At 35.6% G+C, this 26808-nt stretch overlaps 2 protein-coding genes across 3 annotated transcripts in view; both read left to right on the top strand.

The window, feature by feature from the left end:
* LOC132198317 (uncharacterized) overlaps window positions 1–26808 on the top strand; it is a 57949-nt gene that overhangs the window by 17251 nt on the left and 13890 nt on the right. The window lies entirely within an intron of this gene.
* LOC132197559 (C-type mannose receptor 2-like) lies at window positions 14876–16585 on the top strand. Its single transcript, XM_059620904.1, has 4 exons — window positions 14876–15671; window positions 15758–15825; window positions 15882–15984; window positions 16042–16585. The coding sequence occupies exons 1-4, from the start codon at window positions 15554–15556 to the stop codon at window positions 16284–16286; spliced, it is 534 nt and encodes a 177-aa protein (XP_059476887.1). The 5' UTR covers window positions 14876–15553; the 3' UTR covers window positions 16287–16585.

The following is a 26808-nucleotide window of genomic DNA, read 5'->3' as shown; positions in this document are numbered from 1 at the left end:
AAAATCAAGAAATGCTCCTACCCGTAGAGTGCCCCATGGATTTATATAAGGATAAAAATCCTTCAAATTAGCTGAAAAATTTGGTTTTTTACTCGATACAACCCATTGACTCTCAGATATAATTTATTTTTAAAATATTAAAAAAGTCGTAAAATCAAGAAATGCTCATACCCGTCGAGTGCCCCATGGATTAATATATGGATAAAAATCCTTCAAATTAGCTGAAAGAATTGGTTTTTTACTCGATACAACCCATTGACTCTCAGATATAATTTATTTTTAAAATATTAAAAAAGTCGTAAAATCAAGAAATGCTCATACCCGTCGAGTGCCCCATGGATTAATATATGGATAAAAATCCTTCAAATTAGCTGAAAGAATTGGTTTTTTACTCGATACAACCCATTGACTCTCAGATATAATTTATTTTTAAAATATTAAAAAAGTCGTAAAATCAAGAAATGCTCATACCCGTCGAGTGCCCCATGGATTAATATATGGATAAAAATCCTTCAAATTAGCTGAAATAATTGGTTTTTTACTCGATACAACCCATTGACTCTCAGATATAATTTATTTTTAAAATATTAAAAAAGTCGTAAAATCAAGAAATGCTCCTACCCGTCGAGTGCCCCATGGATTAATATATGGATAAAAATCCTTCAAATTAGCTGAAAGAATTGGTTTTTTACTCGATACAACCCATTGACTCTCAGATATAATTTATTTTTAAAATATTAAAAAAGTCGTAAAATCAAGAAATGCTCCTACCCGTAGAGTGCCCCATGGATTAATATATGGATAAAAATCCTTCAAATTAGCTGAAAAATTTGGTTTTTTACTCGATACAACCCATTGACTCTCAGATATAATTTATTTTTAAAATATTAAAAAAGTCGTAAAATCAAGAAATGCTCATACCCGTCGAGTGCCCCATGGATTAATATATGGATAAAAATCCTTCAAATTAGCTGAAAGAATTGGTTTTTTACTCGATACAACCCATTGACTCTCAGATATAATTTATTTTTAAAATATTAAAAAAGTCGTAAAATCAAGAAATGCTCCTACCCGTAGAGTGCCCCATGGATTAATATATGGATAAAAATCCTTCAAATTAGCTGAAAAATTTGGTTTTTTACTCGATACAACCCATTGACTCTCAGATATAATTTATTTTTAAAATATTAAAAAAGTCGTAAAATCAAGAAATGCTCCTACCCGTAGAGTGCCCCATGGATTAATATATGGATAAAAATCCTTCAAATTAGCTGAAAAATTTGGTTTTTTACTCGATACAACCCATTGACTCTCAGATATAATTTATTTTTAAAATATTAAAAAAGTCGTAAAATCAAGAAATGCTCATACCCGTCGAGTGCCCCATGGATTAATATATGGATAAAAATCCTTCAAATTAGCTGAAAGAATTGGTTTTTTACTCGATACAACCCATTGACTCTCAGATATAATTTATTTTTAAAATATTAAAAAAGTCGTAAAATCAAGAAATGCTCCTACCCGTCGAGTGCCCCATGGATTAATATATGGATAAAAATCCTTCAAATTAGCTGAAAGAATTGGTTTTTTACTCGATACAACCCATTGACTCTCAGATATAATTTATTTTTAAAATATTAAAAAAGTCGTAAAATCAAGAAATGCTCATACCCGTCGAGTGCCCCATGGATTAATATATGGATAAAAATCCTTCAAATTAGCTGAAAGAATTGGTTTTTTACTCGATACAACCCATTGACTCTCAGATATAATTTATTTTTAAAATATTAAAAAAGTCGTAAAATCAAGAAATGCTCCTACCCGTAGAGTGCCCCATGGATTTATATAAGGATAAAAATCCTTCAAATTAGCTGAAAAATTTGGTTTTTTACTCGATACAACCCATTGACTCTCAGATATAATTTATTTTTAAAATATTAAAAAAGTCGTAAAATCAAGAAATGCTCCTACCCGTAGAGTGCCCCATGGATTTATATAAGGATAAAAATCCTTCAAATTAGCTGAAAAATTTGGTTTTTTACTCGATACAACCCATTGACTCTCAGATATAATTTATTTTTAAAATATTAAAAAAGTCGTAAAATCAAGAAATGCTCATACCCGTCGAGTGCCCCATGGATTAATATATGGATAAAAATCCTTCAAATTAGCTGAAAGAATTGGTTTTTTACTCGATACAACCCATTGACTCTCAGATATAATTTATTTTTAAAATATTAAAAAAGTCGTAAAATCAAGAAATGCTCCTACCCGTCGAGTGCCCCATGGATTAATATATGGATAAAAATCCTTCAAATTAGCTGAAAGAATTGGTTTTTTACTCGATACAACCCATTGACTCTCAGATATAATTTATTTCTAAAATATTAAAAAAATCGTAAAATCAAGAAATGCTCCTACCCGTAGAGTGCCCCATGGATTAATATATGGATAAAAATCCTTCAAATTAGCTGAAAAATTTGGTTTTTTGCTCAATACAACCGTTTGATTCTCAGATATAATTTATTTTTAAAATATTAAAAAAGTCGTAAAATCAAGAAATGCTCATACCCGTCGAGTGCCCCATGGATTAATATATGGATAAAAATCCTTCAAATTAGCTGAAAGAATTGGTTTTTTACTCGATACAACCCATTGACTCTCAGATATAATTTATTTTTAAAATATTAAAAAAGTCGTAAAATCAAGAAATGCTCATACCCGTCGAGTGCCCCATGGATTAATATATGGATAAAAATCCTTCAAATTAGCTGAAAGAATTGGTTTTTTACTCGATACAACCCATTGACTCTCAGATATAATTTATTTTTAAAATATTAAAAAAGTCGTAAAATCAAGAAATGCTCATACCCGTCGAGTGCCCCATGGATTAATATATGGATAAAAATCCTTCAAATTAGCTGAAAGAATTGGTTTTTTACTCGATACAACCCATTGACTCTCAGATATAATTTATTTTTAAAATATTAAAAAAGTCGTAAAATCAAGAAATGCTCCTACCCGTCGAGTGCCCCATGGATTAATATATGGATAAAAATCCTTCAAATTAGCTGAAAGAATTGGTTTTTTACTCGATACAACCCATTGACTCTCAGATATAATTTATTTTTAAAATATTAAAAAAGTCGTAAAATCAAGAAATGCTCATACCCGTCGAGTGCCCCATGGATTAATATATGGATAAAAATCCTTCAAATTAGCTGAAAGAATTGGTTTTTTACTCGATACAACCCATTGACTCTCAGATATAATTTATTTTTAAAATATTAAAAAAGTCGTAAAATCAAGAAATGCTCCTACCCGTAGAGTGCCCCATGGATTTATATAAGGATAAAAATCCTTCAAATTAGCTGAAAAATTTGGTTTTTTACTCGATACAACCCATTGACTCTCAGATATAATTTATTTTTAAAATATTAAAAAAGTCGTAAAATCAAGAAATGCTCCTACCCGTAGAGTGCCCCATGGATTTATATAAGGATAAAAATCCTTCAAATTAGCTGAAAAATTTGGTTTTTTACTCGATACAACCCATTGACTCTCAGATATAATTTATTTTTAAAATATTAAAAAAGTCGTAAAATCAAGAAATGCTCATACCCGTCGAGTGCCCCATGGATTAATATATGGATAAAAATCCTTCAAATTAGCTGAAAGAATTGGTTTTTTACTCGATACAACCCATTGACTCTCAGATATAATTTATTTTTAAAATATTAAAAAAGTCGTAAAATCAAGAAATGCTCCTACCCGTCGAGTGCCCCATGGATTAATATATGGATAAAAATCCTTCAAATTAGCTGAAAGAATTGGTTTTTTACTCGATACAACCCATTGACTCTCAGATATAATTTATTTCTAAAATATTAAAAAAATCGTAAAATCAAGAAATGCTCCTACCCGTAGAGTGCCCCATGGATTAATATATGGATAAAAATCCTTCAAATTAGCTGAAAAATTTGGTTTTTTGCTCAATACAACCGTTTGATTCTCAGATATAATTTATTTTTAAAATATTAAAAAAGTCGTAAAATCAAGAAATGCTCATACCCGTCGAGTGCCCCATGGATTAATATATGGATAAAAATCCTTCAAATTAGCTGAAAGAATTGGTTTTTTACTCGATACAACCCATTGACTCTCAGATATAATTTATTTTTAAAATATTAAAAAAGTCGTAAAATCAAGAAATGCTCATACCCGTCGAGTGCCCCATGGATTAATATATGGATAAAAATCCTTCAAATTAGCTGAAAGAATTGGTTTTTTACTCGATACAACCCATTGACTCTCAGATATAATTTATTTTTAAAATATTAAAAAAGTCGTAAAATCAAGAAATGCTCATACCCGTCGAGTGCCCCATGGATTAATATATGGATAAAAATCCTTCAAATTAGCTGAAAGAATTGGTTTTTTACTCGATACAACCCATTGACTCTCAGATATAATTTATTTTTAAAATATTAAAAAAGTCGTAAAATCAAGAAATGCTCCTACCCGTCGAGTGCCCCATGGATTAATATATGGATAAAAATCCTTCAAATTAGCTGAAAGAATTGGTTTTTTACTCGATACAACCCATTGACTCTCAGATATAATTTATTTTTAAAATATTAAAAAAGTCGTAAAATCAAGAAATGCTCATACCCGTCGAGTGCCCCATGGATTAATATATGGATAAAAATCCTTCAAATTAGCTGAAAGAATTGGTTTTTTACTCGATACAACCCATTGACTCTCAGATATAATTTATTTCTAAAATATTAAAAAAATCGTAAAATCAAGAAATGCTCCTACCCGTAGAGTGCCCCATGGATTAATATATGGATAAAAATCCTTCAAATTAGCTGAAAAATTTGGTTTTTTACTCGATACAACCCATTGACTCTCAGATATAATTTATTTTTAAAATATTAAAAAAGTCGTAAAATCAAGAAATGCTCCTACCCGTAGAGTGCCCCATGGATTTATATAAGGATAAAAATCCTTCAAATTAGCTGAAAAATTTGGTTTTTTACTCGATACAACCCATTGACTCTCAGATATAATTTATTTTTAAAATATTAAAAAAGTCGTAAAATCAAGAAATGCTCCTACCCGTAGAGTGCCCCATGGATTTATATAAGGATAAAAATCCTTCAAATTAGCTGAAAGAATTGGTTTTTTACTCGATACAACCCATTGACTCTCAGATATAATTTATTTTTAAAATATTAAAAAAGTCGTAAAATCAAGAAATGCTCATACCCGTCGAGTGCCCCATGGATTAATATATGGATAAAAATCCTTCAAATTAGCTGAAAGAATTGGTTTTTTACTCGATACAACCCATTGACTCTCAGATATAATTTATTTTTAAAATATTAAAAAAGTCGTAAAATCAAGAAATGCTCATACCCGTCGAGTGCCCCATGGATTAATATATGGATAAAAATCCTTCAAATTAGCTGAAAGAATTGGTTTTTTACTCGATACAACCCATTGACTCTCAGATATAATTTATTTTTAAAATATTAAAAAAGTCGTAAAATCAAGAAATGCTCATACCCGTCGAGTGCCCCATGGATTAATATATGGATAAAAATCCTTCAAATTAGCTGAAAGAATTGGTTTTTTACTCGATACAACCCATTGACTCTCAGATATAATTTATTTTTAAAATATTAAAAAAGTCGTAAAATCAAGAAATGCTCCTACCCGTCGAGTGCCCCATGGATTAATATATGGATAAAAATCCTTCAAATTAGCTGAAAGAATTGGTTTTTTACTCGATACAACCCATTGACTCTCAGATATAATTTATTTTTAAAATATTAAAAAAGTCGTAAAATCAAGAAATGCTCCTACCCGTAGAGTGCCCCATGGATTAATATATGGATAAAAATCCTTCAAATTAGCTGAAAAATTTGGTTTTTTACTCGATACAACCCATTGACTCTCAGATATAATTTATTTTTAAAATATTAAAAAAGTCGTAAAATCAAGAAATGCTCCTACCCGTAGAGTGCCCCATGGATTTATATAAGGATAAAAATCCTTCAAATTAGCTGAAAAATTTGGTTTTTTACTCGATACAACCCATTGACTCTCAGATATAATTTATTTTTAAAATATTAAAAAAGTCGTAAAATCAAGAAATGCTCCTACCCGTAGAGTGCCCCATGGATTTATATAAGGATAAAAATCCTTCAAATTAGCTGAAAGAATTGGTTTTTTACTCGATACAACCCATTGACTCTCAGATATAATTTATTTCTAAAATATTAAAAAAATCGTAAAATCAAGAAATGCTCCTACCCGTAGAGTGCCCCATGGATTAATATATGGATAAAAATCCTTCAAATTAGCTGAAAAATTTGGTTTTTTACTCGATACAACCCATTGATTCTCAGATATAATTTATTTTTAAAATATTAAAAAAATCGTAAAATCAATAAATGCTCATACCTGTCAAGCGCGCCATTGATTAATATATGAATAAGAAAACCATCAATTAATCAGGTCATTTTTACTTAATACTCTAAATCAATTGTGCTGTTTAAAAAAAAAAATTTGTTTTTACAAAATTAAAACAATTAACTGATCAATTTTAAATGAATTGAGACTTTTGGGTGATATGTAAAGGATAAAATAAAAATGTGGGGTTTGGTCTGTGTCATTTTGCAGACAAATTTGATTGTCACGCACGTTTGATGTTTCGCCGCAATTTCAATTACCCTATTTTTCCTCTGCACCGCCGGGCACGAATTTACAAATTAGGCCTCTTTCCGTACAGACATTAGGCCGAGACAGGGGCAAAAAATGTCACTGGGTGTAACAATGATGTGGCCAGCGGCGGCTGGTGTGTGTCGGCGCAAATTTCCCTGGCGCGCGACGAGACCGAATAAAATTTTTAATTCAATTAAACGCGCACGTTTTTTTTTTTTTTATTTTTTGCGTGCAAATTGCCCCGGCGCGCAATTCGGCTGCGGCGAGAAAAAGCTGCAACAGGCAAAAGGCCAAGGAGCAGCGTCGAGAGAACAACCCCCTTTCACCCCCTCGGCACCCCGGCCTTCACTAGCTCGACTCCCGCCTGTATCGAACGCGAGTTTTTCCCACCCACGCCGCAGCCTCCCCCTTAATGTGACTCTCTGCATGGCAGCTTTATTAATGTACGCGCGCGTGTGTCGCTCCAAAGGCACCACCAGCAGCAGTTGCCACCACCAAACTACCCTTGCAAATTTTGAAAAAAATGTAGAGAGCTTTGTTAAAGACGAAAGTTATTTCGTGTAAATATTTCATTTGGATAATTTTAAAGGATGGGAATTTAAAAAAATTGTAAAAAAGTTATTTTTAAAATTAGCATATTCTTTTTGTTTTTATCTAAATTGAAAAACTCTTTCTCAAAATTGGCTCCACTAAAGTTATGATACAAATTTCTTCAGGTGTAAAGATTGAATCACCCAAATGTAGCTGGCACACAACAAATTTTCAATGGTAAATTGAAATGAAACGTTTTTCACGGTTTCTCAATAAACACTTTCCTCAATTAGAACAGTCGATCGCAAGTAATCTCTTCGTTTATTATAAAAACTCGGTAGGATTTTTTGAACCATTATTGTCAAAAATTCATAATTTGTTTTTATTTGCAATGTTTCATTTGCAGTAAGACTTGCATTATTTGTATTTTGCATTCTGCTTTTTATTCACAGTTGGAATGGTTTGAAGCAAAACACGAAAGCCCAATTAAAAAACCTTTAACAATATATTTTCCATTTAGTGTTGAAATAAATAGCACTGATTATGAAATACACCGCTAATTTTTTTGCTCTTCAGATGTAATGATTTCCCACGCATAAATTCAAAAGTGCCTCGCCTACAAACAATTTTCAATTCCGTGTTTTTATCTATTTGCACTTTCACGAATACAAGCCTTGTTGTGACCGTTTCCAACCTACGCACGGAGGAAATGCTTGAAAAACAAATGGAGGGAAATTGTGAATCAACGGTACTCCAAAGAACTTTGCAACTTTAACATTTATGTTTCATTATTCCTATCTTTTTGCTGTTTTTACAATGACCTGCTAGAATTTATTTTACGATTCTCCCCTGAAATTACATGAAATTTGGAAAAACAAATAAAAGCAATAGTCAAAACTTATTGACCATTACTGAATTGTAAATTTTGTCTTGATTTAATTTTTCCATCTTAATAGGGGTGATATGATCGTGATTTAATGAAATTTGTATCAACTTTGGTCAGGTCGATTTTGAGGGAAAAAAATTACTGAATTAATTCCAATGAGAAACTTTTTCAAAAATTTAGTTCTCTAGGATGACTTAATTTTTCTTACTATCTGAAATTTTTAGAAAAGTTAATGTAAGGAAAATTACCTTCAAAATTAATTGGAAAGATTTTTTATCAAAAAAATCATGCAATTTATGCCACGTTTTCCCACGCTTTTAATGAAATTGCTTTTATTTATAAACAAACACGTCTCAATTGCAATCTTGTAATTTAACAGGTGTCACTCTTGCTGGGGGAGCGAGACACAGTAAATAAGCGGAAACTTTTGCTGCCTGGGCAGAGAAAGCGCAGCGCCCGCAGGCTTAATAAAATCCCACATTCGCAACATTCGCTGTCGGCGTAAACACTGAGCAGAGAAAGGAAGCATCACACACGCGCGTCAAGCATAATGACACTTTCGCCGAGCATATCATGGCGGAATTTCCGGCGGCGAAAGCAAGAGCGACGCAAGCAAAGCCCCAGATAAATCCGTCCGACGATCCATTTTTCATATTTAGAGCGCGGCCGAGCCGAGCAGCAACTAATTTGCGACTTGTTGAAATCATGGCCCGCGCATCATTAAATTATCGCTCACGCCGGCCGTTGCTTGTTTGCATTAAATAAAGAAAGCTTCTCAAAATTAAGGTGATGGATGGTCTGTGCTAATTAAAATGCTGCGTAACGCGCTGATTAGGGCGTGCTTTGTAATTAGACACCTGAACCACGATCCCGCCATGCGTCAACTCTCATTTATTTTGGGCCTTCGTTCCGCCTACGACGAGATTTATGTTGCGGGGCGCACCCGAAATTCCCAATTTCCAGGCCCACCTGCTCGGGATTGACCGCAATTTCTGCCGGGATTATGCTCGGAATTACACCCCTGATCTTTATGGGACCAAATCAAAGCGCAATTTTCTACACCTGCTTCAACCTAGATAGCAATCGTCGTTAAAAACTTGCCAGCAGAGCTTTATTTATTGCCATTTTAACCACTGTAACGGATCCCTCGGTACCTAATTTTCTTTTTGTGATTTTTCCACAGTGTGAAAAACCAATAATTAATTTTTCTCCTCCAAATTTATCATTAATTTTTATTGAATAAAAGATCAACTTAATTAACATTGGTATGGCCAACCTGAAAAGATTCTTGAGTCCTTGAAAGAAAGATTTCAAACCTGGAAAAATTCATGCCTGTCTGAAATTTTCACCATCTATTAAGACGCATTTTCATATAGTCTAAGTAAAAAAGTACCGATATAGAAAATAAAAACTACGCCATCATTTTAAGGTTATTTTTTTTAGCGGCATTTTTGATCAAGTCAGATTAAATTTTAACAATTTTTTAACACTTTGTCCAGTGAAATAATTTTTTTGGTTGATTATCTTTAATTTTGAATTAAATATTATGCAATTCAAGAAACATTGACATTATAATTCGTGATTGATCGTCAAATTTCCGCTTCGGACGAAACAAATTTTTAGCGTTCCAGCGTCTGCTCTGCATTTTGCGATCAACCCCAATAAAAAGAGTCAACAGCAATCTTGGAGGCAAACACGAACATCCTTAATTGAATTTCCACCATCACGACTCTCGCTCGCTCGCTGTGCGTTCAATCGGCGCACCGGGATTAAAATAGGAACGAGGAAAGTGCGACGGCAAAAGTGATTGTGTTTTCCGTTCCGCCGACTTTTTGTCTGCGGGTGCGGATTTCGAATTTCGGCATACACGCGAATTCACTTAATAAAATATTCAACACGCGAGTGCGTCGACGATCAAAGCAAAATTTCGCTGATCCGCCAACACTGAATTTTTTCGTGATAAAAAATGATTTGGCTTTGACGTTGCAGGCGGAGCTGCTGAAAAGGAGCGCAAATGAAATCACTTGCGCATCGCATAATTATGGTTGCGTGAGCCATTCTTCCTCATACGAAATTTAAAACTCCAAACTTGCTGGTTACAACAGATTATTTTTTAAGAGCGCGTATAATTTTTGCCTGGAAATATAAAATTACACACACAGTTTAAGAGTCTCAATTTATAATTTTAAAATATTTGTATTACTTTTTTAGTTTTTTATCATTTAATATTAAATTTGAGACTCAATTAGTAGCATAAATTATTATATTCCACAGAAATTGAAATATTTCAACTAAATTTATTTTAGGATTAAATGAATGCTTAAAACTATTTGTTTTGCTCTATAAATTGATTTAATCTTCTTAATATTATTTTCATTTGATCAGATTTTTTCACTACAATTTATTTTTGCTATTTTGATTGTTGGATTTTGAAACAAAAGCTCAACTCGTAGAAAATCGCAGTTCGTCGAGGCGGAAATTGGATTGTGGTGTTGCAGTTAATTGTCCAATGCAGCGATAATCTGCAGCTTGGGCGGCAGAACAAAAACGAAATCGATAATCTGGGCTTGCAGCGGACGTGTTTGCGAAACGGGGCGATTCATCGAGACAGCGCATCAGGCTATAAACACAGGTGTGTAATGCACACACGCGCTGGATTATGCGAATTTAATTACAGGTTACACATTTTCACACGGTGCGCGCTGGGAATTGAACAAACATTAACACACGCGCTGCTCGCCTCGTTGCATACACGCGCGCCTCTCAAAGGGCGAAATTTCCAACGCTATTAATCTTGTCCGCTCAAATTTCATTCATTTTAAATCATTTTTTCCCACAAGTGATTAGAAAAAATTACTATTTTTGATGTTGAAAACATTTATTCAAGAATATCAATTTTTAATAATTTTTCAATTTTAATAGCAATTTTACCAAATAAAATTCAAGAATTAATCTGTAATCCAGTAAATATAACAAAAAAAGGAAATTCTAAATTATTTTTTGCATGTCATGACAGCTTTTTGCAACTTTTATTTTCAATACCAGAGAAAATTACTCGTCTGGCTGAGAAAAATAGATGCAATTTTTTATACTATTTTTCCGTTTCAATTTTCCAGAATTTCAATTGCGAACTCTTTTCGAAATTGAATTTCATTCTGTTCCCCGAAGCTCGGTTATTTTTCTCTCTCGCTGTTATTTCTCAAATGAGAAAAAAGTAATGCTACTGTTGGAAACAAGAATTATGTCAGGTGAAGGCGAAAGAAAATAGCTGCCAGGCAAAGCAATTAAGGAACAAGAAAATATGAAGAGGTCACGCCGAAGAAATGTGCGCGCACAAATTCATTTTCGCTACGCACAATGAAAATGTGTCAAAATCATGATTTCTTTCTCGTTTACTTTTTGACTACTTTCCTGGAAAATCTGATGAAAAATTTTGCAAGCTGAGAACTTTCATTTCTCTGCAAAATAATAATTTAAAAAATGCTTTAATTTCCCACTTCTTTTCCGATTTAAAGTCGAAATTGTCAATATTAATTGTATTTAACGAATGAAAATAATATTAATTCCCGATTTAAACTAATTTAAGGCTAATCAATACATGATAATTGAGTCGTCGGACGTTTGAATCGGCTGTCACCACATCAGATGCACAATATTCGAGTCACACAACCTGCACGTAATTAAATCGAACCGAGTCGGTCGAGAGAGCCAATAAAGCTGAAGAGCCGAGGCGCCCCCGGGAAATCATTCGATGCAAATTAATGCGCGAAATGCACTCGAGCCGTCTCTGTCTGCAGCGAATGCAGACTCGTCGCCGCGGCGGTTAATTCCATTGACAAAACTAATCAAATGTGCACCCTATTTACACCGACTGCTTGTTGCGTAGCCGACCGACGAGTTTATAAGTTTATTTATGGCGTAGTTCGATCAAGTATGTTCTCCCTGGTACGCTCGTCCTTAATTGCAAATAATCCACTCCGGCGTGCAGCAGCCAATGAGCACCAATTTGCAGTCCTCGGGTTCTAATTAGCGAAGCTTTTGTCAATTAACAATTTTTTTCTATAGAAATAGAAAAATTGAATCGGCAGTTATAACAGTTTTTCTTGACTCAAATTGCACTAATTTAACAGAGAAATCAGTATATTTTTTATTCCTAAGGGTGAAATTAACATGAAACGTTGAAATAGAAATAAAAAATTGGCACCAATTTATAATATTTCTAACAATTAATTAAATATTTTTACTCAATTGCTTTTTATTTCAATTCTTATTTGATAATATTTAAGTAAATTAAACTATTTTTACAATAAAAATGGAACTTCTACAACTAAATTGAATATTATAATTTTAAAATTTGTAATGATAAATGCTATCATTATGTTATTTAATTTAAATTATATAATTCATTTTAATTCATTTGCCAAAAATAAATACTTATCTTTTTCAATGAAAATAAAATTTATTGAATTAATTATCCTCCACTTGAACTAAACTTGTAATTATGACACGAGCAAAAGAACAATAATGAATAATCCTGACAAATCTAATTTCGCGCGAGTCAATTAATTCGACGCAATTATAATTATACCGAGACGAAATAACACTTTTCCAAGAAGTAATTTCAGCGAGTGCAGAGCTGGAAATATAAACATCTCGCTGGAACTTTCTTGGCAATGCAATTAAAAAAGGCGGCTCGTGCTTTTCCTCGAGGGCTGCGAGCAAACAGCTGCAGCATCCCAACTTTCTCGGCGCGCATACTTTCCACTAATAACATCACGTGCATCAAACTCGGCCGTTCGCGGATGCATTTGCATTTGATGCAATCATAAAGCAAAAGTGCACCAGCCACTTTCCTCTTTTCCCTTTTTTTCTGTTGCAAATGCAAACTTGTGCAGAGGTAATTTGAATAAAAATTCGCATTAAAATTTAATATACACAGGCCCGCGAAAACTGGATTAAGATTATTAAGGAAAGGAAGTATCGGCAAAGCGGCGGCGCCCCGGCGAGCTCAATTCCTATTAGCATCTCAAAACTTTTTTTACGCACCCCTGCGATGAGAAATAAAAGAAGCTGAAATTATAACCGAAAGCGGCGCCAAATTTCTTGGCACAAAGAGAAGGAAACTTTTTGAAACCGGCTTTTGCAAATTGAAAAATTGTTTGAGGAATTTTCTTTGAAAAGTAAGGGCGCGGAAATTTATTGCTTTTTTAACTCGCTCCGTGGAATTGGAAACGTGAAAGATTTATTTTTGTCGTTTAATGCAGGCATTTTCCACTTTGGGTGATTAAAAAATTGCAATTTCATTCCCATAAATAACCAAAATTATTTATTCGAGTGGAGTTGTCGATAAATTATTAATTTGCAAAAAACTTGCTTGCCATGTTTTGGAAGCAGTTGTTTGTGGCTGGAACTTTTATTTGCTGGCAATGTCGTTCGCTGCATTCGCTATTTATGACTTTTCCGCTTGTAAGTCAATACACTTTGGCCCCAGAGTAACCATTGTCGTTTGGCCGCACCGCGTAAAAGGAGGCTTAGGGCTGATCTCGGGGGTGGCCGGACCAGAGATTTATTCTGGCCAGCGACACAACTAACTACCTGCCTCAGCAGCTGTTTTTATTGCGACTTTTATTTCCTATTTCGCCACAGACCTTCGGATAAGCCGCTCTCGCCAGACACACAAAATTATTTTTCGTTCAAACCGGATGTAAAACAAAGGGGAGCGAAAAGGAAGAGAGCTTTTCCAATCATTGCAAAATAATGTACAACTTTTCAATCTTCATGTGATCTGGCAAGGTGTGGACCAATAATTTGAATATCTAAAATCCATAAACAATTAAAGCGGTAAAAATTATGTAAAAAGGAGATTTAATTTTGTCATTATTACTTCATTTAAGGTCATTAATTAAAATCTATTCTATTTGCAGTTGTGTTTCATGTCTAGCTTTGTTTTATTCTAACTATTGTTTAATGTACAGAATTAACTTTTAAATAAAATATTTACTTTATGAACTTGTGATTTTTAAAAGGAAAAATCTGAAGAAGAAAATTGAATCCATTTTCCAATTAAAATCTTAGACTGTATTTTTTTTTTTTATTAATTTTAATTGAGATTGTTTGGTTGAAATAGATGGTTTAATTCATTGTTACTGCTTGTTCAATTTTGTATTTTTACTGGAAATTAAACCGATTTGTAATTAATTATGCATCCATCGCAACACGAGCGTCGTGCAGGTTGCATAACTCGCCTTCCGTGCTTTTTTTTCTCTGTCTAAAACATCTACGAATTGGCGCGATTTTGCGAATTAACGCGCGGAATCGTCCTTGTGGCAATTACGCGGCCGAGCTGAAGAGCGAATGCGCCAGTTGGCAACCAGGCCATTCGCACCAGCAAATAGAGAAACTCTCAAACAACGAGACTGCATTATGAATATATATTTTGTTTTGTGCTTTTTATTTTTATTTTCGAGGAAACTGCAGCGAGTGTTGCTGGTAAAACAATGCAGGCTTCTCTCTGCTTTCCCACTAAACACGGCATTAATATTCATCACGCGCGCGCGCCAGCCGCTGTAATTACACTCAACCGCATAATTAAATAAACGTAACGTAATTAATGGAAAAAAATTGCCCCGACCGCAATTGCTCTTGTTGTTGCTCTGCGCGGCCGCACGTTCTGCGAAAATTTCATTCAAATTGCACTCGCGGAAAATATTTACTGAGATAAAAAAAAAAATAATGCAACACTGCATGCATTGCTTGGTCAAAGTTTCACCAGAGAGGTTTGGCACGACGTGCACTCTTGGCGCAGTCTTCAATTTATGTTGATGGGTTTTCACGTTTCTTCCTTGTTGTATATGCAAAGTTTTGAGAGAAATAACTTTGAATAACTAAAATGAGGAAATATCAAAAGTGGATAATTTCCTCGCTTGAGTGCCGTGTTTGTGTTGTTAAAAAGTGTATTCCAGTTTCCATTTTCCAAAAGAAATAATGCTCCATTGATTCAGAAATTTAACGAGCAAACTAATGCTTTGAAAACAAATAAAAAATTTCCTTGGAAATCCTAATTTTTTTTAACAGATTAGGATTTCTGTTTAAAAAAATAATTTTCCAATTTAAAACATCTGATTTATGATTGGCTGAGACTTTGTACATCTATTTATATTGAACTTCATTTAATAGTTTTTTCTTTATTTATAAAAAAGTGGATCTTTGTGAACCTTTTCTCATCTGATATCTTATCATTCTTATCTCTCCTTAAATAAATCAGTCTGTCTTGATTTTTTTTAATCTCATGCTGGATTCTAAGCTTGATGAACTATCAGATAAGACGTGCAATTGAAAATGATAAGCAGCTGCTTTTACAATTAGTTGTCTTGAATCATAGCCGTGAAAGAAGCAAATCTTAAAATGCAATTATACGGCGTTGCTACAATTTTATCACTCGTCGTTTTGGGTGGTGTGGCCTTGTTTGGAGTGCTTATTTTGACAATCAACGCCTCTTCAGAGACACTATGCGAAAAAGCAGGTAACCGATTTAAAAAAATTTTAAATAAATTATTTGACATTATCCAAAAAAATTTTTTTTCGTAACAATGCTTGTCTCAAAACTAGGAAAAGATCTGAATATGACAAAATTGGTGTCTGGAACTTACTTCTTCAAAGACGATTTCTCTTTCTGGGTAAATTTCAAAATAGCCTCTTTTTTATTCCAAAATAAAAAAAAAATTAATTATAGATTTCATGGGACGACGCAAAAGCATTTTGCGAGTCGCACGGCTTAGAACTGCTGACGGTGACAAATCGGTACGAAGCGGCAGAGATCACGGACGTGTTCGAAAGTAAGGAATTTAATTTTCGCTCACATTATCTGGGATTAAAAAAAACACAAATTCCAGCGTATTTATGGACGTCCGGCTACTTTTTCCGCGACGGTGAAAATCCTCCGGGTCAGTTCAAGTGGCAAAACGGCTCAATAATCCCGCTCGACTCGGCCATGTGGAGCTCGTTTTTCGACGAGCCCAATCATTACCTCACGAAAAACCGGACCTGCGTTTTGCTTTACAGGGGAGAATTGTTGGACGATCCGTGCGTGGGTTGGTACCCGTTTGCCTGCGAAATTCCGCACTCTTGTTACTCGTGAATAAACCACAGATTTCGAAAAGTGAAAACGTTGTGTCAATAATTAATCGCAAGCAGGAAATGTCACGACGAGTTTCGTTTTTAAGTAAACTTAATTAATTAATTATAAGGTCTGTTTGCAATAAAAGTTATTTCTAGAATTTTGTTCAATCATCTACAAATATTCCAAAAGAAATTGAATGTGGATTTAGAAACGTAGAGATGAAACCAATGTCTAAATTTAAAATTTTAATTGGAATTCTTAACTTTTTTATTAGGATTTCTGTCGCCTATATATTAAGTTTTAGCTTTCAATAAGCAAAATCCTAGTCAATTTCAGTGTGTTGTCGTTTGTCTTGATTAATCAGTTTTAAATGGAAAAATTAATTTGTTGGAAACAGAAATCATAATTTGTTTTGTACAAAATTTAAATTTCAAATTAAAAGTTGAAATTCAGACATTGTAATTCGTTTTTGAATCCAAGTTAAGTTTCTTTTGAAAAATTAAAATGGAAACTGGAAAACTTTTAATGAACATAAAAATGACCCAAATCTGCTCAAAAAATCCAATAAATACTGTAAATTAACTATATTTTGGTGTAAAAGTTGAAATTTCGTGTATTTAGCTTTAAATAAACTTTAAGGATGTACAAATAATTCCTGAGTTTAAAGAGCTGTTTTGATGGAAAGTTGTTGTGCGCAGGGATATAAAAGGCAAGGAGCGAGCGTGGCATTGCAAAGCGATCACTGCACTACATCGTCGTTAGCAAAGTTTTTGCGCGTCGCAAATCCTAAAAGCAGCGCACATGTATTGCAATTTCCATTTGAGAGAGCAGCAAGAACTACTTTCTGACCGTGCAACAAACCACTCTGCTCCTGGCTCTCTTTGAAACTTACACTCGCCCCCAGTTTGCTGAACACGGCGTGCCGTACATTTTTTGCCCATTTATCATGTACACTATTTTGATGTTTAAGCTGCTCTTGATGTTGTTGTTGCGACTTTTTGCGCGACAAACTTTGGCTTGCTCGGCGAGAAAACGATGAGTTCTGTGTTATGCGTCGCCGCAGCGCCGCCGCCGCGCCATGTTCTGCTGCGCCGCCGAACAGATTTGCATGCTAATTGCGATTGGAACGTGTTCTCTGCCGCTGGCTGTTTTATGACAAAGAGTTTCATACAGATTAAAAATTTTGTTTGCATGCAAATTGGCTGCGTTTTTTCGGCGTGTAATTAACTCGGCGACCGCACAAGCACGATCCTTTGGAAATTGACGACAACCTTTGACACGTGGAGAGCTTTGATTTTCCAAACAAAATTTTTGAATAATTTTACATGTGAAAAAGGATGTCCGACTAAATTCAAATATGCAGATCTATTAAATAAATATAAAAAAAAAAAACAGAAAAATTAAGATATCCAATCAAATTTAAGCCATTTCTGAAAATTCGTGAAGCGTAAATGATCCTTGAATATTTAAATGTTGAAGGGTTAAAAATACATCAAATATAAATTAATATTGTAACAAAAAATTATTTAAATAATGACATTTTAATTAAAATTCAATCAATCGTTATAATTATCTTTCAATTAGAGTTTAATTACAAAAATAATATCAGTTTGAAGAGATTTTCTTGTTATTAAAAAACGTTTAAAGATTTTGAATTTATTTAATCAGTTAAAATTGACTTCACTTTTTCATTTTTTTATTCTTTGGTTTTGATATTAATTCTCCTTTAGTTGCAATTTGTTTAGGAAATAAATTGAAAAAAAAAGATGAATTTTCCATTTTCCGCGCGAGCTTCTTGTCATTCCAGCTTTTATTACGGTTTTCCTCGTTTTCCAATAATTCATCTAGTCACATCTAGTTTAGATTAAAATGGAAATCCCTTGAATTTCTCAACAGGCGCGTTAGCGAGCCGCAAGTTTTTAATAAAGCGCACCGTGAATGACGCACTTCTTGTGTGTTTCCTCCGCAGCAAGTAAAACTGATGTGCTCGGCACAAACTCGCTCTCTCAGCACAACAAAGGAAAATAAGAACGTTGCTCTCTAGCTCTGAATACACACACACATAACGTTCATATGCCTTTGAAGAGCGCGCTTTAACTAATCTGTCAGTTAACATGCATGTATTCCGCGCCTGATGTGTTCGCCGAGTGCGCGCGCGAAACGAGAATTAACGCAGCTCCTGAATTTGTTCTTGCTCTCCGCACTTCTCTCGTCTCTACACAAGAGCATTTCCACCAACAAAATAATACACACCAAGCTTGAAACTCAAAGACAGAGAGCGAGTTTGCAAACTCATCCTAAATGATTCGCTCATTTATTTGTTACAAAAGGAAGTAAAATTTATTAATCAACTTTCAACTTCAATTTGATTTTAATCTTTTTTATTTCTTATATATTCATAAACTGAACCTTCAAATCTTATTCGAAAACTTAAAATCTTAAAAAAGGGCTCCTGCTAAAATTTTATTTTTAGTCTTTATTAGAATTGCTTTGTAGTTTTTGATTCCAAGGAGACTTCATAAGAAAAATTGAATTAATTGTGAGAACTGAAAATTAAAATTGTTTCAAAAATATGTATTTTTTTTTGCTCAAATTGTCCCGTTAAAAATTAATGAAAATTTCTATACAAATCACGTTCATATCACCCCAATGAAGGTGGAAAATGAAAATCAATTATTCAATCAATCATTAAATTAATTACATATTAAATAATTTCAAAATTTACATTGATCTTGCGAGCTCCTCTTTAAAGAAAATTCAATGGAAATTCTGTTTAATTTGTAATTTTCCTAAATTTTTGGTGCAGTTTTAAACTTCGGTGCGAGAAACGGAGCAATTGGGCTTAATTACAATTAGAGTCTTTGGCAGCTGCAGGACGTTGGTCTGCTGGGAAATTAGAAAGAAACGCCGACGGGTGCGAGCGCGGAAGCCTTATGGCCGTCGCTCCCTGCTCTCAGCTTTTCCATTCTTGCAAACTCAAACACAAATGCCGTTGTGTTGTTTACAGTGTGTGTGTTTTCCCGAGACCGAGTTGCCCATTTCACGTTGCTCGGTATACGAGGAGGTTCGCGTTTAATTCTCAACCCTTAATTCGCTGCCGCCGCCGCCGCCGCCTCCGCCGAGAGAGAGAGAGAGAAATGCACTCCCGCACTCCCTCAGGGCTCGTGTTGCAAAAAATGGCGCACGTATTATTTCAGTGAGCGAACGCTGCTTTTTTTTACACGCTCCGAGCGAACAACAACTTTTCATCAAGATAAATTCACTTGTCCTTCGACATTTTCCTTGCTGAATAAAATGAGCGCGCTGCACATAAACTTGGGAAAATTGCTCGAGGAGAGTGAACGAAACTAAACGCAGACACGCTTGGGACATTGTCAAGCTGCAAAAAATATGTTCAAAGTTTTCTATAAAAGGAATTAACGTCACGTTTTAATCATACAAATAAAAGAAAAATAAATATTCAAAATCCACTCGACGAGCGTTCAGTTCAAATTCACTTTTTAACTTCACTTTATCTTTGAATTCTTAATTTAATTTTCTCAATTGAATATTATATCGTTTTGAATTTATTTATGATAATCAATAACTAATTAGGAACTAACAAATCAACTTCTTCAATTATATCATTAAATACAATATTAAAATTATTTTATCAATCGAACCAAATTTTTTTCCAGAGATCTTATTAATGGGATAATACTTTTTGAATCAATTTATCTGAAATTTGTAATAATCTAGCGTATTTTAATTTAAAACTTCTCATTTAAATTTTCTTTCATAAAATCCGCGTTCAATTCTCGCACAATGAAAAATCACTCCGTAGGAAATTGGAAAATGCTCTCGGAAGTGCATTTTCGAAGTAGACAGGCGAACGTTGGAAGACAATAAAGTGTGAAAGGAAGAGGCGTGCATTTTTATTGACACAAGAAGGCTGCGGGAAATGAGCATCAGCTGCACTTATTGCATTCTCGCGACGACAAGCGCAGCTGAAACGGACCGACCGGTCGTGGTTTTAATGCATCTCTGGCTCGCTCGCGCCTGACACTGACACTCTCTCGCCGGCAATGCTTCATAAGGGTGCTTTTTCACGCTTGTGTCGTTTGTTTTTGTACCAGAGCCAGCCAGCCAGCGCCATTCATTTCCATCCATTTTTACAGCAATTTCACCGCAGCGGAAAACACACACACGCACACGTCCATACCAGCAAACACTCTCTCTGGCCCCCAAATTTATGTAACGCGCAAAATGCTTTTACTCCATGTAAAAGCCAGCGCGTGAACGTGGTTGCCGCAAATAATGCCACTTTTCCCCCCCGCGCATGTGACTAATTCCGTGGTGCCAATGAAAGAGAATTTTCTGCCACTTTGAAAGGAAAAGAGAAAGTGTTTTTATTGGAATATAAGATGTAAGAAATTTGAGTGAAAGAAAAAATAGTCGACCATTTTAAGAAAATAAAATGAAAAATTGCCACTTGGCTTAGAAATTTTTTATAAGCACCTCAAATGAGCACCTCAGATCAGCTGCTCTATTGTAGAGCAATCACCGCTCCAAGTTAGGGCGGCTACAAGCCTATATTTCTTTGGGTGTAATTATTGCAGTTTTTTTAATCATACCGCAGCATTCATATCACTGTGTCATTTTCCAGTTTTTTATTTTTGATATTTATGTGATTGCAAAATATATAAAAAATATTTATTTCATATCAGAATTAAGAAGAGAAAATAACATAATTTAGAAAAGATTAGATGTTAAAATTAAGATATTCAGATATTACATTTAAACAAGCCAAAATTTGTGTAATTACAAAACAATATAAAGGTACTTGCTGAAGACATTTATTATTTAAACTGCTTATTACCTTCAGATGCCACTTTTCACATTCTTTTTGTTCTTATTCCAGCAAAAAACTACAGATCTCTTGACTTTTATTTTTTTCCGTTAAATTTAGCCTTTCTTCTAGTTCCAGTTCCACGTAAAACTTTTCGAAAATATTCTTTTTCATGTTAGAAACGTTTTCGTAAACATAAGACATGCCATTCTGAAATGAAATGTCGCGACCCAATTTTCCCAGAACTTTGATTTATTTGAAACGAGGTAACAAGTATTTTCTTCTTTTTTTATCGTCGGTGTAAATCAGATCTTTCTGCTCTTGTTGCGAGTGTTGAATAAAATTCAAATAGCCAACGTGGTCATCAAGAAGGCGAGCGAGCGCGGCCACGCTCAAGAGCAGCACTCGAAGTAAATATCGAGTGCAACAATGGGCGCTCAACAGAGTGGCCTACATACTCGGAGTGGCAAACACACGCTCCCTCATTCGAGTCCTGGGAAATCAGGAAGAAGAAGAAGAGAAAAGGCGAGCACACTTTCCGCGTGTGTGTGTGTCTTGCGCATTCATTTCTTCCCAGGGGACAAAGAGAGACCGCAGTCCGGAGTAAACACCTAATGGGCCCTTTGAAGCCGCGCCAAATGGACACCTTGAGGGAGCGCCCGCTTGATTAAATTTCCTCCTCGTCTGCTCAACCCAATTAGCCGCCGCGCCCTTAATCGGAATTCCCGTTCCAAATATAAACAGAAAGCAACTTTCTTCTTTTTTTTTTAATCCCTCTTTTATTTCCTCGCATATTTGCATCGCTGCTTTGAAGGCCGGGGCTGAGAAAAGACGGGCCTGTCCCTGGAGGCCCAGCCTGGATGGGATGCGGAGGTGCTCGTGGGGCTCCCGAGTTTACAAGTTGGACCAGAAGCTGCGGCCCATACATCCCGCGAATCATCTTGCGTCGCTATTTTTGTGCCCGTGTCCCAGGAGCTTTGCCAATCTTCTTTGCGCCAACTTCTTCCCAAACAAAAACGAAGACCCTCTCCTAATTGTTGTCCTAATTATTTTTTAATTACTCAACTTCGTCGTCAATATTGTGCTGATCAATACAAACAAAATACTCACTTGAGCCAATTTAAAAAAAGAAATTGATGAATTAAAAATATAAATTTTAAATCACATAAAAATTGAAATTTTTGATAAACGCCAAAAAAAATATATACTGGATTTCTACAAACTAAATCCAAAATTCCTTTCTTATTTCCTTTTCAGTTTTCAGCATTTTTCGTCATCATTTTTGTGAACCATCAATTGTGCATTGCCTGCAAAAAAATATAATGTCCAAATAAAATAAATGTGCACCCAAAATATAAAAAAAGAAAAATAATAACTTGGGCTTTCTCCACCGTCAATAAAGAGCACAGGCCGACAAGATGTTGTTTTGGCCTGACAAAAAAAAAAACCTATTTAATTACATCGTAATCTAACCTGTTTGGTAATTTTTATGATAGCCTAATAAAAATGAGAGCACCAATGAACAAAGCGAGAGAAAATTTAAAATTGCACTTTATTTCGCTTTATTTTCCTGTCAGAGTTGCCAATTTTAAATCTTCTGTGTCTTGTTTGCTGGGACGTGTGTGTTTCGAGTAAATTGTATGATCATATTTGACTGCTGCGAATATGTTTAAAATTTAGAAGAAGAATGAAACTTATTAAGGGTCTTCAATATGCTCCCAAATGATGCATTTAATTTGTATTTTAATTGCTAAACATTAATAACACAAAAAATGAAAAGGTATTCTAAAAATTTAATTTATCTTGTATCTCTTTTCTACATTTTTACCTTTCAACCTTTTAACTTTTCACGAGCATGAAATAATTGTTTTCTATTAAAAATGTTCAAGAATAATAAATACATTTTCAAACGTTCAACAATATAATTGCTTGATCATTATTACTTATTCTTCACGAAGTAAAAATTATGAAAAAATAATAATAATAATTTGAGTAGAGGTGCAAAGATAAAAATTATCAAAGAAATGGCAACACCGCTAGCTCCGGCAAACAAGTTGCTAAAATGCAAGATTTACATTCATTCATACCATTTTAATTTTGAATTATTGGATTTATTAAAGAGTAAATCTTTTCTTTTATATACTTACAATTAGCAAGTGCGCTTGCACGTGGGTTCTTTCGCGGTCTTTGGTAGTAAAATTAGGCCCCTCCCCTAATTCTGCTGAAGAGGGAAAAAGGTGGTGAGAACAGCTGAGGAGGATAAACAAGAGTCTGAGTCTGTGTGAAGATGTTTGGCGAGTTGTGCCGACTTTGCGAGCGGCCGAAGCGGCCACCGAGCGGCCGAATTGGCGGTCATTTTCGTACCCGGAATTTTGCTGTAGCTCCAACAAAACTTGAGTTATTGACGTTTTTAGTTATTAAAATTGTAAAAATTGTAAGATGAAATAACTAAAAACGTCAATAACTCAAGTTTTGTTGGAGCTACAGCAAAATTCCGGGTACGAAAATGACCGCATCAATGTCTTCTTTCGAATCATGTGTCGCACAAGATGGAAAAAATATGGTAAGGTCAAAGGTCACCGGGGTCAATGACCTTTTGTGACCTGGTCACAATGTGTAATACATTTCTGGATAGACCGTGTCAAGACAATTACTTTTTGTGATTAGGTACTTTGGGCCATCTTGCTCAGGGACGAAGTTAAAGAGGCTCAAAGACATTTTACCAGAAAATTTGATCGGAAAACCACGTTTTTTTATCTTTTTATTTTTTTATTAACTTAATATCAAAAAACGCCATCTGGTTTATTTTCCCATATAACGTAAAATTTTACGCTCTACAAAATGGCTATTTCAGAATAAAAATAAAATTGGGGGATAAACTTCAATTTTGAGGTCAAAGGTCACGAGGTCACCGGAAGTGACCTTGCACTTTGACCTACGATTTTGCAATCAACAGCAAAGTTGTAGAGGGCAACAAGACGAATTCAACCATATCCAGAATTTTGTTCTACAACCACGGGAAGCCAAGATACAGTTGGTCGAGTCGAGTCAGTCGCGTCAGTCGAGTCAGTCGCGTCAGGCGCGTCAGTCGCGTCAGGCGAGTCAGTCGCGTCAGGCGAGTCAGTCGCGTCAGGCGAGTCAGGCGAGTCAGGCGAGTCAGGCGAGTCAGTCGCGTCAGTCGAGTCAGTCGCGTCAGGCGAGTCAGTCGCGTCAGGCGAGTCAGTCGCGTCAGGCGAGTCAGTCGCGTCAGGCGAGTCAGTCGCGTCAGGCGAGTCAGTCGCGTCAGGCGAGTCAGTCGCGTCAGGCGAGTCAGTCGCGTCAGGCGAGTCAGTCGCGTCAGTCGAGTCAGTCGCGTCAGGCGAGTCAGTCGCGTCAGGCGAGTCAGTCGCGTCAGTCGAGTCAGTCGCGTCAGGCGAGTCAGTCGCGTCAGGCGAGTCAGTCGCGTCAGGCGAGTCAGTCGCGTCAGGCGAGTCAGTCGCGTCAGTCGAGTCAGTCGCGTCAGGCGAGTCAGTCGCGTCAGGCGAGTCAGTCGCGTCAGGCGAGTCAGTCGCGTCAGGCGAGTCAGTCGCGTCAGGCGAGTCAGTCGCGTCAGGCGAGTCAGTCGCGTCAGGCGAGTCAGTCGCGTCAGGCGAGTCAGTCGCGTCAGGCGAGTCAGTCGCGTCAGGCGAGTCAGTCGCGTCAGGCGAGTCAGTCGCGTCAGGCGAGTCAGTCGCGTCAGGCGAGTCAGTCGCGTCAGGCGAGTCAGTCGCGTCAGGCGAGTCAGTCGCGTCAGGCGAGTCAGTCGCGTCAGGCGAGTCAGTCGCGTCAGTCGCGTCAGGCGAGTCAGTCGCGTCAGGCGAGTCAGTCGCGTCAGTCGAGTCAGTCGCGTCAGTCGAGTCAGTCGCGTCAGGCGAGTCAGTCGCGTCAGGCGAGTCAGTCGCGTCAGGCGAGTCAGTCGCGTCAGGCGAGTCAGTCGCGTCAGGCGAGTCAGTCGCGTCAGGCGAGTCAGTCGCGTCAGGCGAGTCAGTCGCGTCAGGCGAGTCAGTCGCGTCAGGCGAGTCAGTTTTAGGCAAAAAGCTTTGTTGCAATACCACGTGAACTTGAAACATTTAGTTCAGAATGTGAAATCTACAAAATCCACTGTAAGTTTAAATTGTCAAAAGTTGAAAAGAATCAAATCTGTACCAAAAAAATTTAAGTGTGCTCACTGCAGCAAGGAACTTGCATCAAAACAAAGCATCGAGACACACTTGGCACGTGTTCACAATCTGATAGAGAAACAACATTGTTGCAATCAATGCTCGGCTAAATTTTATCTAACCACAAACTTGAAACATCACATTCGCAATGTGCACTTAAATGAGAAAGCAAAATGTAAAATTTGCAACATAGAAATAAAGTTTTGTCAATTAAGAACGCACATGATATCCATCCATTGCACTTTATAGTGTGAAATCATGAAGGCCACACTTGGTGCGCCCAATCATAAGCCAGCCGAGGAAATCATTTGTTAAATATTGTTAATTGGGACTTTTGGAATTTTCAGAACAGGATTTATATGGTTACTTTTTAATGCTTAAAAGGTGGTTCCCTGTAAATAGACTTATGATTATGCAATTACTTTAAAATTTTAAACCTTTTAGGATTTGTAAAAAAATATAAGGGCAAAAAGTTAAGGAAATCAAAATTGTTGTGAAAATCTTATTGCAATTTTAATTTTATAGAAGGTTTGTTCATAATTGTCGTTTAAATTCAAATATCCAGATCTAAGAACTGTTATTTTATTATTCTTATTTTAAAGTAACAAAAGGTATTTTTGTTATTATAGCTAATGAAGAGTTGAAAATTTTAAGCCACAAAATATCCCTTTAAGTGCGTATTGCTCAACCCAGCTACGAGTTCAACATTTTCTTTGGTTTATTTTTGTGAAACAAATCACTGTTTTGCAATTCAAAAATTCCAGCTTACAAATTTCACTCTAAAACTATTCATAAATATTTTCTCAGAATGTTTTGTTTGTAATTATTATCCAAAATTTTGTGAATTTTCGGCTTCTCTTAACTTTATTTGATATTAAAAAAGTAAGAAACATTGAAAATCCTATTTGAAATAAATGAAAAATTCAATAAATTTTAAATATGATTTTTTACTTTCTTTTTCAAACTTGATGAACTTCTTTTGATTTGTGAGAATTGTTTCTTGTATACCTGCATAAAAATTCACCACTTTTGTATTAAATAAAATGCGACACACATATATGAGGCGAATTGTGACGTCCTCGGAGAGCAACAGCTTTCAATCGGCAAGAATGAAGATTGGGAGGCTTTCGATGAGAATATTTGTGCCAGAGTTGCCCAGCCGAAATTCTCCCTTTTATCGCAAAAAGAAAGAACTCGGGTGTCACTGAAGGAGATAAATAAAGCTGACAATGAAGGTTTGCAGCGCAGAAAGAGAGAAAAAGAGAGAGCGGAAGCGGCCGCCATAAAATATGCCGCTGCGAACGAACCGCGCGCGTCCCATCGACAGGCCCGCCGCAAAAAATCAATGAGATGATGCACGCGCGCGAAAGAGAAAAACACGCAGAAAGAGAGGCCGAAATAGAGAGCGCGCGCTAATAAATTGTGCAAACTCTGGCCGAAGAGAGAGAAAACTCGATAAAAACCTAATCTAATTTTTAGAAGCGGAATTCTTTCCTTTTCTTTGAGTCGTCGCAACTTGATTAATTTAAAAGGA

The sequence above is a fragment of the Neocloeon triangulifer genome, unplaced genomic scaffold (genome assembly GCF_031216515.1).
Source record: "Neocloeon triangulifer isolate White Clay Creek 2 clone unplaced genomic scaffold, ASM3121651v1 ptg000012l, whole genome shotgun sequence".
NCBI lineage: Eukaryota > Metazoa > Arthropoda > Insecta > Ephemeroptera > Baetidae > Neocloeon > Neocloeon triangulifer.
The sequence above is the reverse complement of the archived record's forward strand: the minus strand, read 5'-3'. Positions and strand labels throughout refer to the sequence as shown.